The 12606-nt window shown below is 44.8% G+C and overlaps 3 protein-coding genes across 3 annotated transcripts; 2 read left to right on the top strand and 1 right to left on the bottom strand.

The window, feature by feature from the left end:
- The first annotated feature begins 2142 nt into the window (after positions 1–2142).
- Positions 2143–3466, top strand: LOC147987900 (Thioredoxin superfamily protein). Its single transcript, XM_087545500.1, has 3 exons — positions 2143–2625; positions 2714–2877; positions 3134–3466. The coding sequence occupies exons 1-3, from the start codon at positions 2185–2187 to the stop codon at positions 3150–3152; spliced, it is 624 nt and encodes a 207-aa protein (XP_087401626.1). The 5' UTR covers positions 2143–2184; the 3' UTR covers positions 3153–3466.
- Positions 3467–3619: 153 nt separating this feature from the next.
- LOC147987899 (uncharacterized) lies at positions 3620–6171 on the top strand. Its single transcript, XM_087545499.1, has 2 exons — positions 3620–5974; positions 6090–6171. The coding sequence occupies exons 1-2, from the start codon at positions 4623–4625 to the stop codon at positions 6169–6171; spliced, it is 1434 nt and encodes a 477-aa protein (XP_087401625.1). The 5' UTR covers positions 3620–4622.
- A 1504-nt stretch (positions 6172–7675) lies between these two features.
- LOC147987898 (cysteine proteinase inhibitor 8-like) lies at positions 7676–8269 on the bottom strand. Its single transcript, XM_087540471.1, has one exon. The coding sequence runs from the start codon at positions 8204–8206 to the stop codon at positions 7820–7822; it is 387 nt and encodes a 128-aa protein (XP_087396597.1). The 5' UTR covers positions 8207–8269; the 3' UTR covers positions 7676–7819.
- Between the last annotated feature and the right edge of the window lie 4337 nt (positions 8270–12606).

Genomic DNA, 12606 nt, shown 5'->3' with positions numbered 1-12606 from the left:
AACACACTACCACATCTACAATACTAGCGTGAAAACCGACATGGAAACACATGTAATACTAGCACATAAGCATCGATCTACCACAACACCATGAACATCATCACTGCAATCAAGCAAAATCTACCATACTACCAAGTACCAACACAACACCACTAGCATATGATCTACCACATCCTGACCCAACATCATGAAGCAGTACTTGCATAACATGTCATACTACCTTTAGATCTACTCTAATCTACCAAATGATCACATATATAAGCTACAAAAACTAGGGTGTAATGGTACCTAAAGCCATCGGGGGAGCGGGGAGGGGGAAGGAAACAAGTCGGAGAATAGGAGGAAGAAGTATCGACGTCGTCGACCATCGATGGACGTAGAAGATAACACCACCGGCCTGCTCATCGGTGAACAAGCTTCTCGGGACAAAGAGCTTGAGGATGGGGAGGGGGGTTGGGGTGGTGAGCCGAAGGGGGTTAAATAGGGTAACAGGCGGGAATCAACCGAAGGTGACAAAGTTACTCCAGCCATTTTTTCCGAGGGACGCATGCGTGTTCGTGCCATCCCCGCGCCATGTTTTCTCTCCCTGCATGTAGTGAGTCTGGCTCCCTGGAAACAATCGACTCAGGCTCCAATCGACTCAGGCGTTCCTTGAGCGCTAGCCTGAGATATGCGTCAAAGTTTGTGTGGCCCACTTTGATAATGTAACCCAACTAATCAAACTGGCCAAATTTGCTCCCAGGAGCCAGCACAGGGCTTACGAGCAACCATACACGCCCCAAGGGGACCTCCTATACGACACATTTTGCGTCAAAAGAGCGGCACGGCGCATACAGAAGCCTAATTGGGTCGTAGCGAATGGCACTATAATCTAATCGGTGCAGCGTAAAAAATCCTAAAATAGCAGTGCATTCTCATGGGTTAGTGCATTCTCATGGGTTCGAACTCACGATCGCTCATCTCAGACTGCTTGTTGCTAGCCACTGAAGCTGGTGAGCATTCATGACTGTTTGTAGTGCGGAGACTTTATGAACTGACAAGAGAGGCGGGTCAAACATTTATGAACTTTTTCGAATATTTCCTAAAGATTGAAATTTTATTTTCTGGAAAAGAAAACAAAATTTGAAATTCTGAACAAGTTTTGGAAAAATTAAACAAAAATTGAAGTTTTGAACTTTCTGAAAGCATGAAAAAAAAAGAAATTCCAAACAATTCATGTATTTTTTAATCATTTTTTGAAAAAGTGAAATTCTGAAATATAATAACTAAAAACATGATTTTTTAAAACTTCAAAAAAATATATAAGAACGAATTTGTTTTATAATTTTTGATCAAATTTGAAATATTTGATTTTTTAAAATGGAACAATTTTTTAAATTCTAAAAAAATGATAACATTAATAAAAAAATTGAAATTATGTTTTTAAAGAATCAAAGATTTTTGTAATTTTTAAACATTTTTGAAGTACTGACCTTTTTTGAAAATTTCGAATTTATGGTAAAAAAAAGTAAAAATAAACGAAAAAGGGAAAAACCAAAAGAAAAAGAAAAAACTAGCTAAAAATGGCTCAGGAACCTTCTAAAAGATTCCCAAACCGATAAAAACCAGAACGAAGCTATGCACACCGCTAAAATGGATCAGCCCAATTGCTCAATATGTCGACCATACCTGTGCGAATCAGTAATACTTGACAGAGAGAGAGAGAGAGAGCATCACATAGGGTTTTTCCTCCCAAGCGCAAGCCATGAGCCGTAAACAGCGAGCCCGCCATTTAATTGTGTGTGATTTTTGCATGGCATTTAAATTGTTGATGTGAAGTGTGATACCGCTTAGTACCAGAATTGAATTTTAGACTTGATTCTTTAAAACGTTTTTTTTAAACTAGTACTTCCCCATCCAAAATTACTTGTCGCAAAATAGATAGAAATGGATGTATTTAAAACTAAAAATACGTCTACGACCAATAATTCCGGATGGAGGAGTACAGTACAAGGCAAAAATATCCATGCAAAAAAAAGGGGAAAATATCAAGGACCAAATCAATCCCAGCCACAAACGTAGATCTTCTTCTACCTTCTCTCCTAAGACTTTTTCGTAAAAACAAAAGAAGGAAAAAGAATCCCACGCAATATCCACAACACCACCTCAAGACAGCAGCCACCACAAATCCACGAGAATGCAGCCATGATCGGCTCCTTCCTCCCCCTCCCCACCACCACCACCTCCGGCCGCTGCCTTCCGCCCCGCGCCACCGCCACCACCACCCTCCCCTTCCCAACAGCCCCGCTCCGTATCCGCCGCCGCCGGATCCGCGTCTCCGTATCGTCGTCGTCGGAGAGCAAGGAGGAGGGCGCGGGGAGCACCAACGGGTCGCTGCCGGGGCTTCCCCCCGTGGGGGAGGAGGAGGAGGAGGACGAGTCCTGCCCGGTGGAGTGCGTGACGGAGTTCAAGACGGACGAGGAGTTCAGCCGGTTCCTGGAGCGGTCGAGGGCGACGGGCGCGCTGGTGGTGGTGGACTTCTTCCGGCCGTCCTGCGGCAGCTGCAAGTACATCGAGCAGGGCTTCATGAAGCTCTGCAAGGGCTCCGGCGACCACGGCTCCCCCGTCATCTTCCTCAAGCACAACGTCCGTCCCTACGCCGGCTACCTGCGTTCCCTTCTTGATTAGTCAAAGAACTATTTGCATCTGATAGAGAAGCTATGCATGCTTGCAGGTGATTGACGAGTACGACGAGCAGTCGGAGGTGGCGGACCGGCTGCGCATCAAGGTGGTGCCGCTCTTCCATTTCTACAAGGCCGGGGTCCTGGTGGAGTCCTTCGCCACCAGGGACAAGGACAGGATCACCGCCGCCATTGCCAAGTACACCCAACCTGATGAGTAAGCACAAGCATGCATCACACGCACGAATCCATTGTTTATGAGCCTCTAAATTGATAAGATCTCCTTGATTAATCGCCTACACATGCTTAATTACCTTGGAAACTGTTTTTTTATAATGCTCCTTGGAAACAGTTCGTGAAATGAATGACACATGAATCTGCTCCTATGAATTAACTAATTCTCTTAGTATTAACCTGAAGATCTCTGTATATCCCGATCCCGACTGATCTATGTAGGCATTTCCCTTTTGCAGGCAGGAGCCGGAGGAGTAATTTCTACTCCAAATACGTACATACATCAAGAGCCATCTAGCTAGCCTGGTAATCAATCCAGTGGTCTGCCAAAGCTAGCTAGCTAAATGAACCTGCATTGTAGCAGGAAAAACTAAACTGGGATTGGTCGTAATAATAAAGCAGAGTATATCATGAAATAGTTGTATGCAAAGGGATCCATGTAGAATGGTCGAGGATAGATCCTGGTGGATTACTCAATGCCATTCCCGATCCAGCGACCCCCCGTTGCAAGATTTCAGTATTTGACGACCTGATCATTTCAACACCTGAATGAATTCTACTCTGTTTTTGTCCGGAAACAGAGTTCTATTCTATGTGTTTTTGCCTCGGAACAAATTAAGTTGAAATGGTGTGATTCACGATTGCTTGATGAAAACTATAGGGACACAACGCTTTATCTAGCTTGTGCTTCCTCGCTGACACACATATATACTCGCATCTATATCAGTGTACCCCCATTGATAAACTAGGTCGCCAAGAATGCTTCAACAAAGTAACTGATGACCCACAAGTATAGGGATCAATCGTAGTCCTTTTGATAAGTAAGAGTGTCGAACCCAACGAGTAGCAGAAGGAAATGACAAGCGGTTTTCAGCAATGTATTCTCTGCAAATGCTGTAGGTAACAGTGATAGATAGTTTTGTAGCAACATAATTCATAACGAGCAACAAGTAACAGTAGTAGCAAAGGTGCAGCAACGTAGCTCAATCCTTTTTATAGCAAAGGATAGGCCATAATGTTCTTTTATAACAAACAAAACGTTTTTGAGGACACATGAGGATTATCATCTAGTCACTGGACCTAATTCCTTGAGGGCAGAGTCTCAAACGGAGGAATCCATTGAAAGAGGACATGTTGGCGACGTCCATCCAGATTGATTTTGCGATCAATACAACGATGTCGGCGGTGGCTAATTGCGAGTGCCCTCATGCTAATGCTTCCTCCGCTGCCGGTAGACCAGAGGACGAGTCCCCTTGGGCTTCTGTCCTTGCAGATTTGGCCCGCCTTGTGGGCTGGAGGGTGTTTCAAGAGACCTCCTCGACTACGTCCGGTTCGGCGCCGTTTGCTCTGCCTAGCATTCAGCTACGACCTCTCCACGCGGCCGTGACATCACTGATCCATGGTTTCATCCCAGGCGGTGGATGATGCTGCCTGAGGGCCATGGCCTTCACCCTGCCGGCAAGAAACATTTTTTCAACCTTTCTACTGGAGTCGCCATCGAGTTCCTCTTCTTGCGGATCTCCTTGTTCTTTGCCTGGTTGATGGACAAACTTTTGCCTCTCGATTGTAACCCTATTCTTATGGAATAAAACTCTTTCCTTGCAAACAAAGCTTAACTTTTTTTAGCGTAACATTTTTTAGGAGAATTTTGGATCCAATATTTCTAGACCCGTGAGCAAATAGACATCGGAACAAAAGCCCAACTCAACCATCCCGAGGCCAGGCCTTATGTTAAAAAACAAACCGGCCAGGCCCAGGCAGGCTAATTTGTTGAAGATACTCGTACGAGCGTTGGTACCCGTAGGCTACGCTAGGGTAAAACAGAAAACTACGAAATCGATCGGGGTTCGAGATCGATCGATGTCTTCCTCCTCGCTTCGCAATGGCCCACCGGCCATTACCACCGCCAGCTCCGGCGACGTCTCGCCGTGGACGACCCTGCACGGGGATCTGGTCCGCGTTGTCGGATGGCGGGTGCTCGCCGGGGACCTGCTCGACTACGTCCGCTTCCGTGCCGTTTGCCGGTACTGGCGGTCCAGCACAGTCTGCCCGCGCGGCCGTGGAATAGTCGATCCGCGGTTCCACCCGCGCCGCTGGATGATGCTGCCCGAAGGGCACGGGCTCCATCCCCGGGAACGCAGCAAAAAACGTTTCTTCAACCTGTCCAGTGGAGCTTTCGTCCGCCCTCGACTTCCGCTTCTCAGAGACCACTTCGTCCTCTGCCCAGCCGAGGGCCTGTTCGTCATCGTGCCAGGGCGGCAAAACGGCGACAGTGTATGCCTCCTCCACCCTTTCACTGGGGACGTTGTGGAACTCCCGGAAAACATAACTCTCCCAGTAGACATAACTCTCCCAGAAATCTTGCGACCAATCTCGTTACCGGCCAATGCGTTTGCGGCTGTGAGCACGAGTCCGGATGGAGTCGTCTGGGTCATGATCGCGTTCCAGAATACACCGTTCATACTCCTTGCTAGCACAAGGCACAAGCGGTGGAGTATATCTGCCTTACCCTTCCACCCACATGCGAGCCCATTATCATTCAAAGGAAAACTTTACATGTTGCAGGAGCAGAGATCTAGCTCGGATCTAAATATTTTCCGGATCGACCCACCTTGGCAAGAGCATTCAACGACATCGGGTTTACCTTCGTCTTCCTGGTTGTCACCCAAGTTGGTTGCCACATGTCCGGCGGATAAGTTCCCCATGCCAGAGCTGGTTGAATGCGACTCTGAGATCCTGGTGCTTGGCAATATAGAAGCTACACAGTCGATGCACATTTACAGATTAGTGGATCTTGCCCAAGAAAAGTTTGTCCCAGTAAAAAGCATCGGAGGAAATGCTCTTTTGATTGATACTAACAGGAACCCGAGTTTTAGTTTCTCGGCGGTGCCTGCCATCACGGGTGATACCATTGTGTTTGGAGATCGCATCTTTGCTAAATATATTTTGCAATACCACCTCAGCAGCGATACCTGGTCATCAAGAGTTGGGGGATGTGAAGAACATGGTTGTAGCATGGAGTGCTGTACTTGTAGCCTCATTGACCATATGTGCAATATCTGTCGTTGCGTTTCTAAGTGGTGAGCTACTTTTTGCACCCGCCCAAACTTATTTAGTTCACACAAATTTTTTTGAGTCGTAGTTCAGACAACTTAGTTGGCGTGTTAATGATTGCCCTCCTATATATGCATGCAGGAACACAGGTGGTAGAAAAACCAGTTCAGCCAGTTCCAATAATAACCATTTCATTGCCAACAATAATGCAAGGCATATCTAGGCTAGGTGAACCATGGGTGGCAATATGCATGGAGCAAGTTAAATTTGAACTCTAATACCCTGGTTCTTCTTATATATACGCAGGTGTATATCCTTTGTTCACAAGCCCGACTCTTCTAGGTGGTCTTGCACCCATGTCTTTTGGGATGAACTATTGCTCTGTAATCCTTTTGCTTGCCTGCGTGCAACACACCTCGCTGTGTTTGGTGGAAATTAGTCTGTTTGAGCACCACTATGTAGATCCTAGCTTTTGCTTTTTCAGTCTTTAATCTCTTTGTAATTCTTGGCAGCCTTAGGCTGAGATCTTGTATCATTGCTGGTTTCGTTTTTCAATGAGAAATGGAGCCGGGGAGGTTGCGTCCCTGTTCATCTGGAAAAAAAATACCAATTTTTAAAATCATACTTACCACAGATGGTTTTGCTGAGTCTCGGTCGATTGAGACTCCATTATGTCTCAGTCAATACTATATTCCTTTGATCTTGCATGGAGATTCATACAAAAAAATCTTTCTTATTTTGTTCTTTTTTCTTTTTTTATATACCATGTCACTGGACTGACACTTGATTAAGTCTTAGTCGACTGAAACCTAGCCACACCTTATCATAGGAGTGTTTTTTTTTCATTTTAGAAAACACAAATTGATGTGTGACAAAATTTTAATCAGACCATGCCCCCCCCCCCCCCCCCCCCCCCCCCAAATTAATGGTTACGCAGGGACCAGGGACAGTTCGAGTGGTGGGCTCGTGGCCGACTTGATTCCACTTGATTCACTGATCCCCCGAGGACGCAAGTTCCTTACGCAAGTGTAATAACCAGATCGATCTAGCCTTCTCAAAATCAAAGAGAGAGAAAAACCCAGATCGATCTAAAATATTTGCGTCAGATACAATCAATGCTGTCGTTGGCGAGTCGCGAGAGCCCTTCGCCACAACTAGCTCCGACCACACTCCTCCATAGGCAACCCTACACGAAGATTTGGTGCGCCTTGTCGGATGGCGGGTGCTTGACCGGAGACCTAGACGACCTGCTAGACTACGGTCGCTTCCGCGCCGTCTGTTCAGATTGGCGTTCCTCTCCCCACGTGATCTCCTATTTAGCTAGGTACAAAGCCTGGGATAAAGTTATCTCTGCATTGGTAGATGGTGATTTGGCCTAGGTGCGCCATGGGTGATGACATATAGTATGCGGTATTGATCTGCGAATGGTACCTTTTTGTTATTCCAGTATGCTGGCGATCCAACAACTAATCAGACTTGTTACTTTTTTGCAACTAATAGCGCTAAAGTTATACTCCCTCCATCCCACAATATAAGATCATCTTTCACAGGTATTGCTTTTGGCTCAGGGAGTATATGCTCCTGCACGCCAAAAATGTATTTTGTCATGGTCATTCAAAAAGAAAAGATAACAGATGTGTTCATTGTCGCACGCAAATGCTACCTGCAAATTTATATGGGAAAGCTTAATCATGTTGTCCTGTAAAAAGAACATCTGGTCTTATCATAGTCAAGTTGCAGATTTTTTTAATGCAATTTGATATGTTCCAAAATGCATGGCAATGCAACAGGAATATTTATTATTCGATTAGAAACCCAGCAAACATATTTGCAACATCACAATTATAACTATTGTTGTTACTGCCACCCGCCTAGTTCACCTTGGCAAAGGAGAGGAGATGGGGTCTGTGAACCCCCTCCTGCACGAGCACCCTTGCCTTGTACTTGCCGTCTACCCCGCGGACGTCCGATGCATCGATGATGAGTTCGTAGTACAATAAAAATGCATGTTGTTGTCTGCCACTCACCACCTTGTTGAACTTGAGCACACAATTTGTGTACTTTCCGAACTCCAACACCGCCCAATTGCCGAGCACCTGGATGCGTTGGTCGTTGATGTTTCTGATTGGTTCCAATCCATTCTCTATTGTTGTGTTCCGCAATTGGTTGCCCATCCATTCCCCACAGCCCGTGGCGGGTGAGGCGATGGCGTAGAGGAATGCGGCAGCAAGGATGAGAAGGAAGCTCGATGTCCTCATGGCTATTGGATTGCTTAATGGGATTTTAGATATTGAGATAGTTATGTGGGACTTTGGTGAATCGGTGATGTGATTGAGTGGATGAAAAACAAGCGAGATAGGGGTGGTTAAATAGACATAGTTGTAAGAGGCAAATATTAATTGCATACTTATCCAACTAAGCATTTAGAAGTGCATTTATGAGAACCTTTTGTAGGGTTATTTAAAAGTTAATCAACTGGATGCATATCCAACTAGGCATTTAGAAGCGCATTTATGAGAACCTTTTATAGAGTTATTTAAAAGTTATTAAGGTTTAAATATATGCTTTCTAGATGGTTCTATTTTGAAACAGATGCAGTAACTAGCTCACCCACTAACAAACTGTGAGTAGTATCTTCTCCATAACTTGGTCAAAATTAAAAGGATTTGGGTTGAGATAAAGTAGATAGGCATTGTAAGCTCATAAGAGGTAGTAGAAAGCATGTACTTAAACTTCTATAAGAAAATATATCTAGATTGCTATCATGGAAACATGATACGTCTCCAACCTATCTATAATTTTTTATTGCTAAATGCTATTATATTATCACTTTTTATGTTTTATATGACTTTTATATTATTTTTATGGACTAACATATTAATTTAGTGCCCAGTGTCAGTTCAGGTGTTTTTGCACGCTTTTGGTTTTTCAGAAAATCCATAACTACGGTAATCCAAACACGATGAAACTTTTTGACGATTTTTTCTGAATGATAAAAGGCCCTAGAAGCTTTGGGTGTTGAAAATATGCACTAGAGGCAATGATATTTTTTTTATTATATTTGTATGTTCATATTAAGAGTTTATATTCTATGCTATAACTAATATGATCCTGGAATGTGTGATTCATTCGAAAACTCACATGCACATGTGCAATGTGTTTTGAAAACAAAATACAATGACAAACACAGAAATAATTATGTGAACTCTGTATTTCATTCATCATCGTATTGATTACAAATACATGGATGTTTACATGCTCCCATGGGAGTTTGCCTATTTTGCCTTCTGCCACTATGCTTAATAGCATATTTGACTTGGAGATTGCGTGTAGCCCGCTGATTTCCGGTGCTTTTTGCAAAGTGTTCGGTTAATTACATATGCAAGTCAAGCCCACAGAAAACCTCCGATTAAGCTGCGCGTGTGGTCGTTGTTGTGAAATTTTCTCATCCATGATATAAGAGCACCGCTAAGCCAGTTTTGTCCTTTAGGTACGTGGCACAAATTATGCATAGATAAATGGTACTTCCTTCGTCTCATAATATAAGAGCGCTTTTTACACTAGTGCAGTGTCAAAAACACTCTTATATTACGGGACGCAGGGAGTAATACATAGAGGGGAGAAGATTTATGGCACGCAAGTGTGGGGGCACACATGCCCCGGGCGCCCGCTTTTTATTATGGCTTCCGATTTTCAAACATTAATATATTTTATTAAATGACCACATCTTCCAAATTAATCAGATCCATTTTGAATATGTTTGGATGACTTTAAAAGAAAATCTCTTAAACAAAATTTTAAATCCCAATAAAAATCAATTATCTTGTGTTTACGACCGATCAAAAAAATTGTTTTAAATTATATCTCTGAAACTGGTTGAAACTTGACAATTTTAGATGCAAGAATCACAAGTTTCATCGTTGAAAAATAAATTCTTTCGAGGGATTTACCTTTTTACCGTTTCCTTGTACGGGATTGAACTACTGCATAAATCGCGAGGCAAAACGAGCGGGCGGTAAGACTTGGCAGGTGAGTGCCCCGCGAGACAAATTTTGATACCGCTAGGCTATTTCACAGATGAAAAATAACAAAGCACCTGGTCCGGATGGCTTCCCTATAGAATTTTATAAGAAGTGTCGGGATATTATTAAAGGCGACCTGATGCCTATGTTCCATGATCTGTTTGATGGCCATTTACAATTATTTAAATTGATGTTTGGAACAATTACTTTGTTACCAAAGAAGGATGAAGCGACTCACATTGAGCAATTCAGACGGATTTGTTTGCAGAATGTAAGCTTCAAGATTTATACTAAAGTGTGACGCCTGCCACAGATTGCTCATTCAGTTGTTCAACCAACCCAAACTGCCTTTATGTCGGGACGACACATTCTTGAGGGAGTGGTCGTACTGCATGAACCTTGGAGGAAATGCATTCGAAGAAACTCGACGGAGTGGTTTTCAAAGTGAAATGGCCTTTTTTACAGCAAGCCTTGCGTATGGAAGGGTTTGATCAAGCTAGGAGGAAGCAGGTCGGATCATTTGTATAGGAAGGCAACATTGGGATTAAGGTTAATGAAGATATCGGTCATTTCTTCTAGACGCAAAAAGGACTGACACAGTGAGACCCGATTGCCCCGATCCATTTTAATGTTGTCGTTGATAGGTTGGCCGTTCTCATTAATAGAGCGAAAGAGGATGGCCAGGTAGGTGGTCTTATTCCACATTTGGTGGATGGTGGGGTTTTCATCTTATAATATGCTGGTGACACCATTATATTCATGGAACTGTTGGGGAACGTAGCAATAATTTCCTACGTGTCACCAAGATCAATCTAGGAGATACTAGCAACGAGAGAGAGAGGGAGTGCATCTTCATACCCTTGAAGATCGCTAAGCGGAAGCGTTACAAGAACGTGGTTGGTGGATTCGTACACGCAGCGATTCAGATCGCGGTCGATTCCGATCTAAGCGCCGAACAACGGCGCCTCCGCGTTCAACACACGTACAGCCCGGGGACGTCTCCTCCTTCTTGATCCAGCAAGGGGAGAGGATAAGTTGAGGGAGAACTCCGGCAGCACGACGGCGTGGTGGTGATGGAGCTCGTGGTTCTTCGGCAGGTCTTCGCCAAGCGCTACGGAGGAGGGGGAGGTGTAGGAGAGGGAGAGGGCTGCGCCAGGGGAGGGTGCGGCTGCCCTCTCTCCCCCTCACTATATATAGGGGGAAGGGGGGAGGAGGAGGCGCCCTAGGGTTTCCCTAGGGTAGGGGCGGCGGCCACAGGGGAAACCCTAGATGGGTTTGGGCGCCCCCACCCCTAGGAAACTTGCCACCAAGCCGGGAGAGGTGGCTGCCCTAGGGGAGGCGCCCTCACCTCTCCAGGTTACGTGAGATGGGGTGGGAGGGGCGCTTATCCCCTTAGTGGGCTGATGTGCCCCCCCCCCTTGGCCCATAAGGCCCCCAACGCTTGCCGGGGCCTCCGAAACCCCTTTCGGACATGCTGGTCGTCACCCAGTACCCCCGGAACAATTCCGGACTCCAATACCCTTTGTCCAATATATCGATCTTCACCTTCGGACCATTCCGGAACTCCTCGTCACGTCCGGGATCTCATCCGTGACTCTGAACAACCTTCGGTAACCACATACTATTTCCCATAACAACTCTAGCGTCACCGAACCTTAAGTGTGTAGACCCTACGGGTTCGGGAACCATGCACACATGACCGAGACATCTCTCTGGCCAATAACCAATAGCGGGATCTTGATACCCATATTGTCTCCCACATGTTCCACGATGATCTCATCAGATGAACAACGATGTCAAGGAATCAATCAATCCCGTATGCAATTCCCTTTGCCTATCGGTATGTTACTTGCCCGAGATTCGATCGCCGGTATCCCCATACCTCGTTCAATCTCGTTACCGGCAAGTCTCTTTACTCGTTCTGTAATGCATGATCCCATGACCAACTCGTTGGTCACATTGAGCTCATTATGATGATGCATTACCGAGTGGGCCCAGAGATACCTCTCCGTCATACGGAGTGGCAAATCCCAGTCTCGATTCATGCCAACCCAACAGACACTTTCGGAGATACCTGTAGTGCACCTTTATAGCCACCCAGTTACGTTGTGACGTTTGGTACACCCAAAGCATTCCTACGGTATCCGGGAGTTGCACAATCTCATGGTCTAAGGAAATGATACTTGACATTAGAAAAGCTTTAGCAAATGAACTACACGATCTTGTGCTATGCTTAAGATTGGGTCTTGTCCATCACATTATTCTCCTAATGATGTGATGCCATTATCAATGACATCCAATGTCCATGGTCAGGAAACCATAACCATATATTGATCAACCAGCTAGTCAACTAGAGGCTTACTAGGGACATGTTGTGGTCTATGTATTCACACATGTATTATGGTTTCCGGTTAATACAATTATAGCATGAACAATAGACAATTATCATGAACAAGGAAATATAATAATAACCATTTTATTATTGCCTCTAGGGCATATTTCCAACAGTCTCTGATAACCCACAAGTATAGGGGATCGCAACAGTTTTCGATAAGTAAGAGTGTCGAACCCAACGAGGAGCTAAAGGTAGAACAAATATTCCCTCAAGTTCTATCGGCCACCGATACAACTCTACG

Source organism: Triticum urartu, chromosome 2A, assembly GCF_056163025.1.
Source record: "Triticum urartu cultivar PI428250 chromosome 2A, HENAU_Tu73, whole genome shotgun sequence".
Classification (NCBI taxonomy): domain Eukaryota; kingdom Viridiplantae; phylum Streptophyta; class Magnoliopsida; order Poales; family Poaceae; genus Triticum; species Triticum urartu.
The sequence above is the reverse complement of the archived record's forward strand: the minus strand, read 5'-3'. Positions and strand labels throughout refer to the sequence as shown.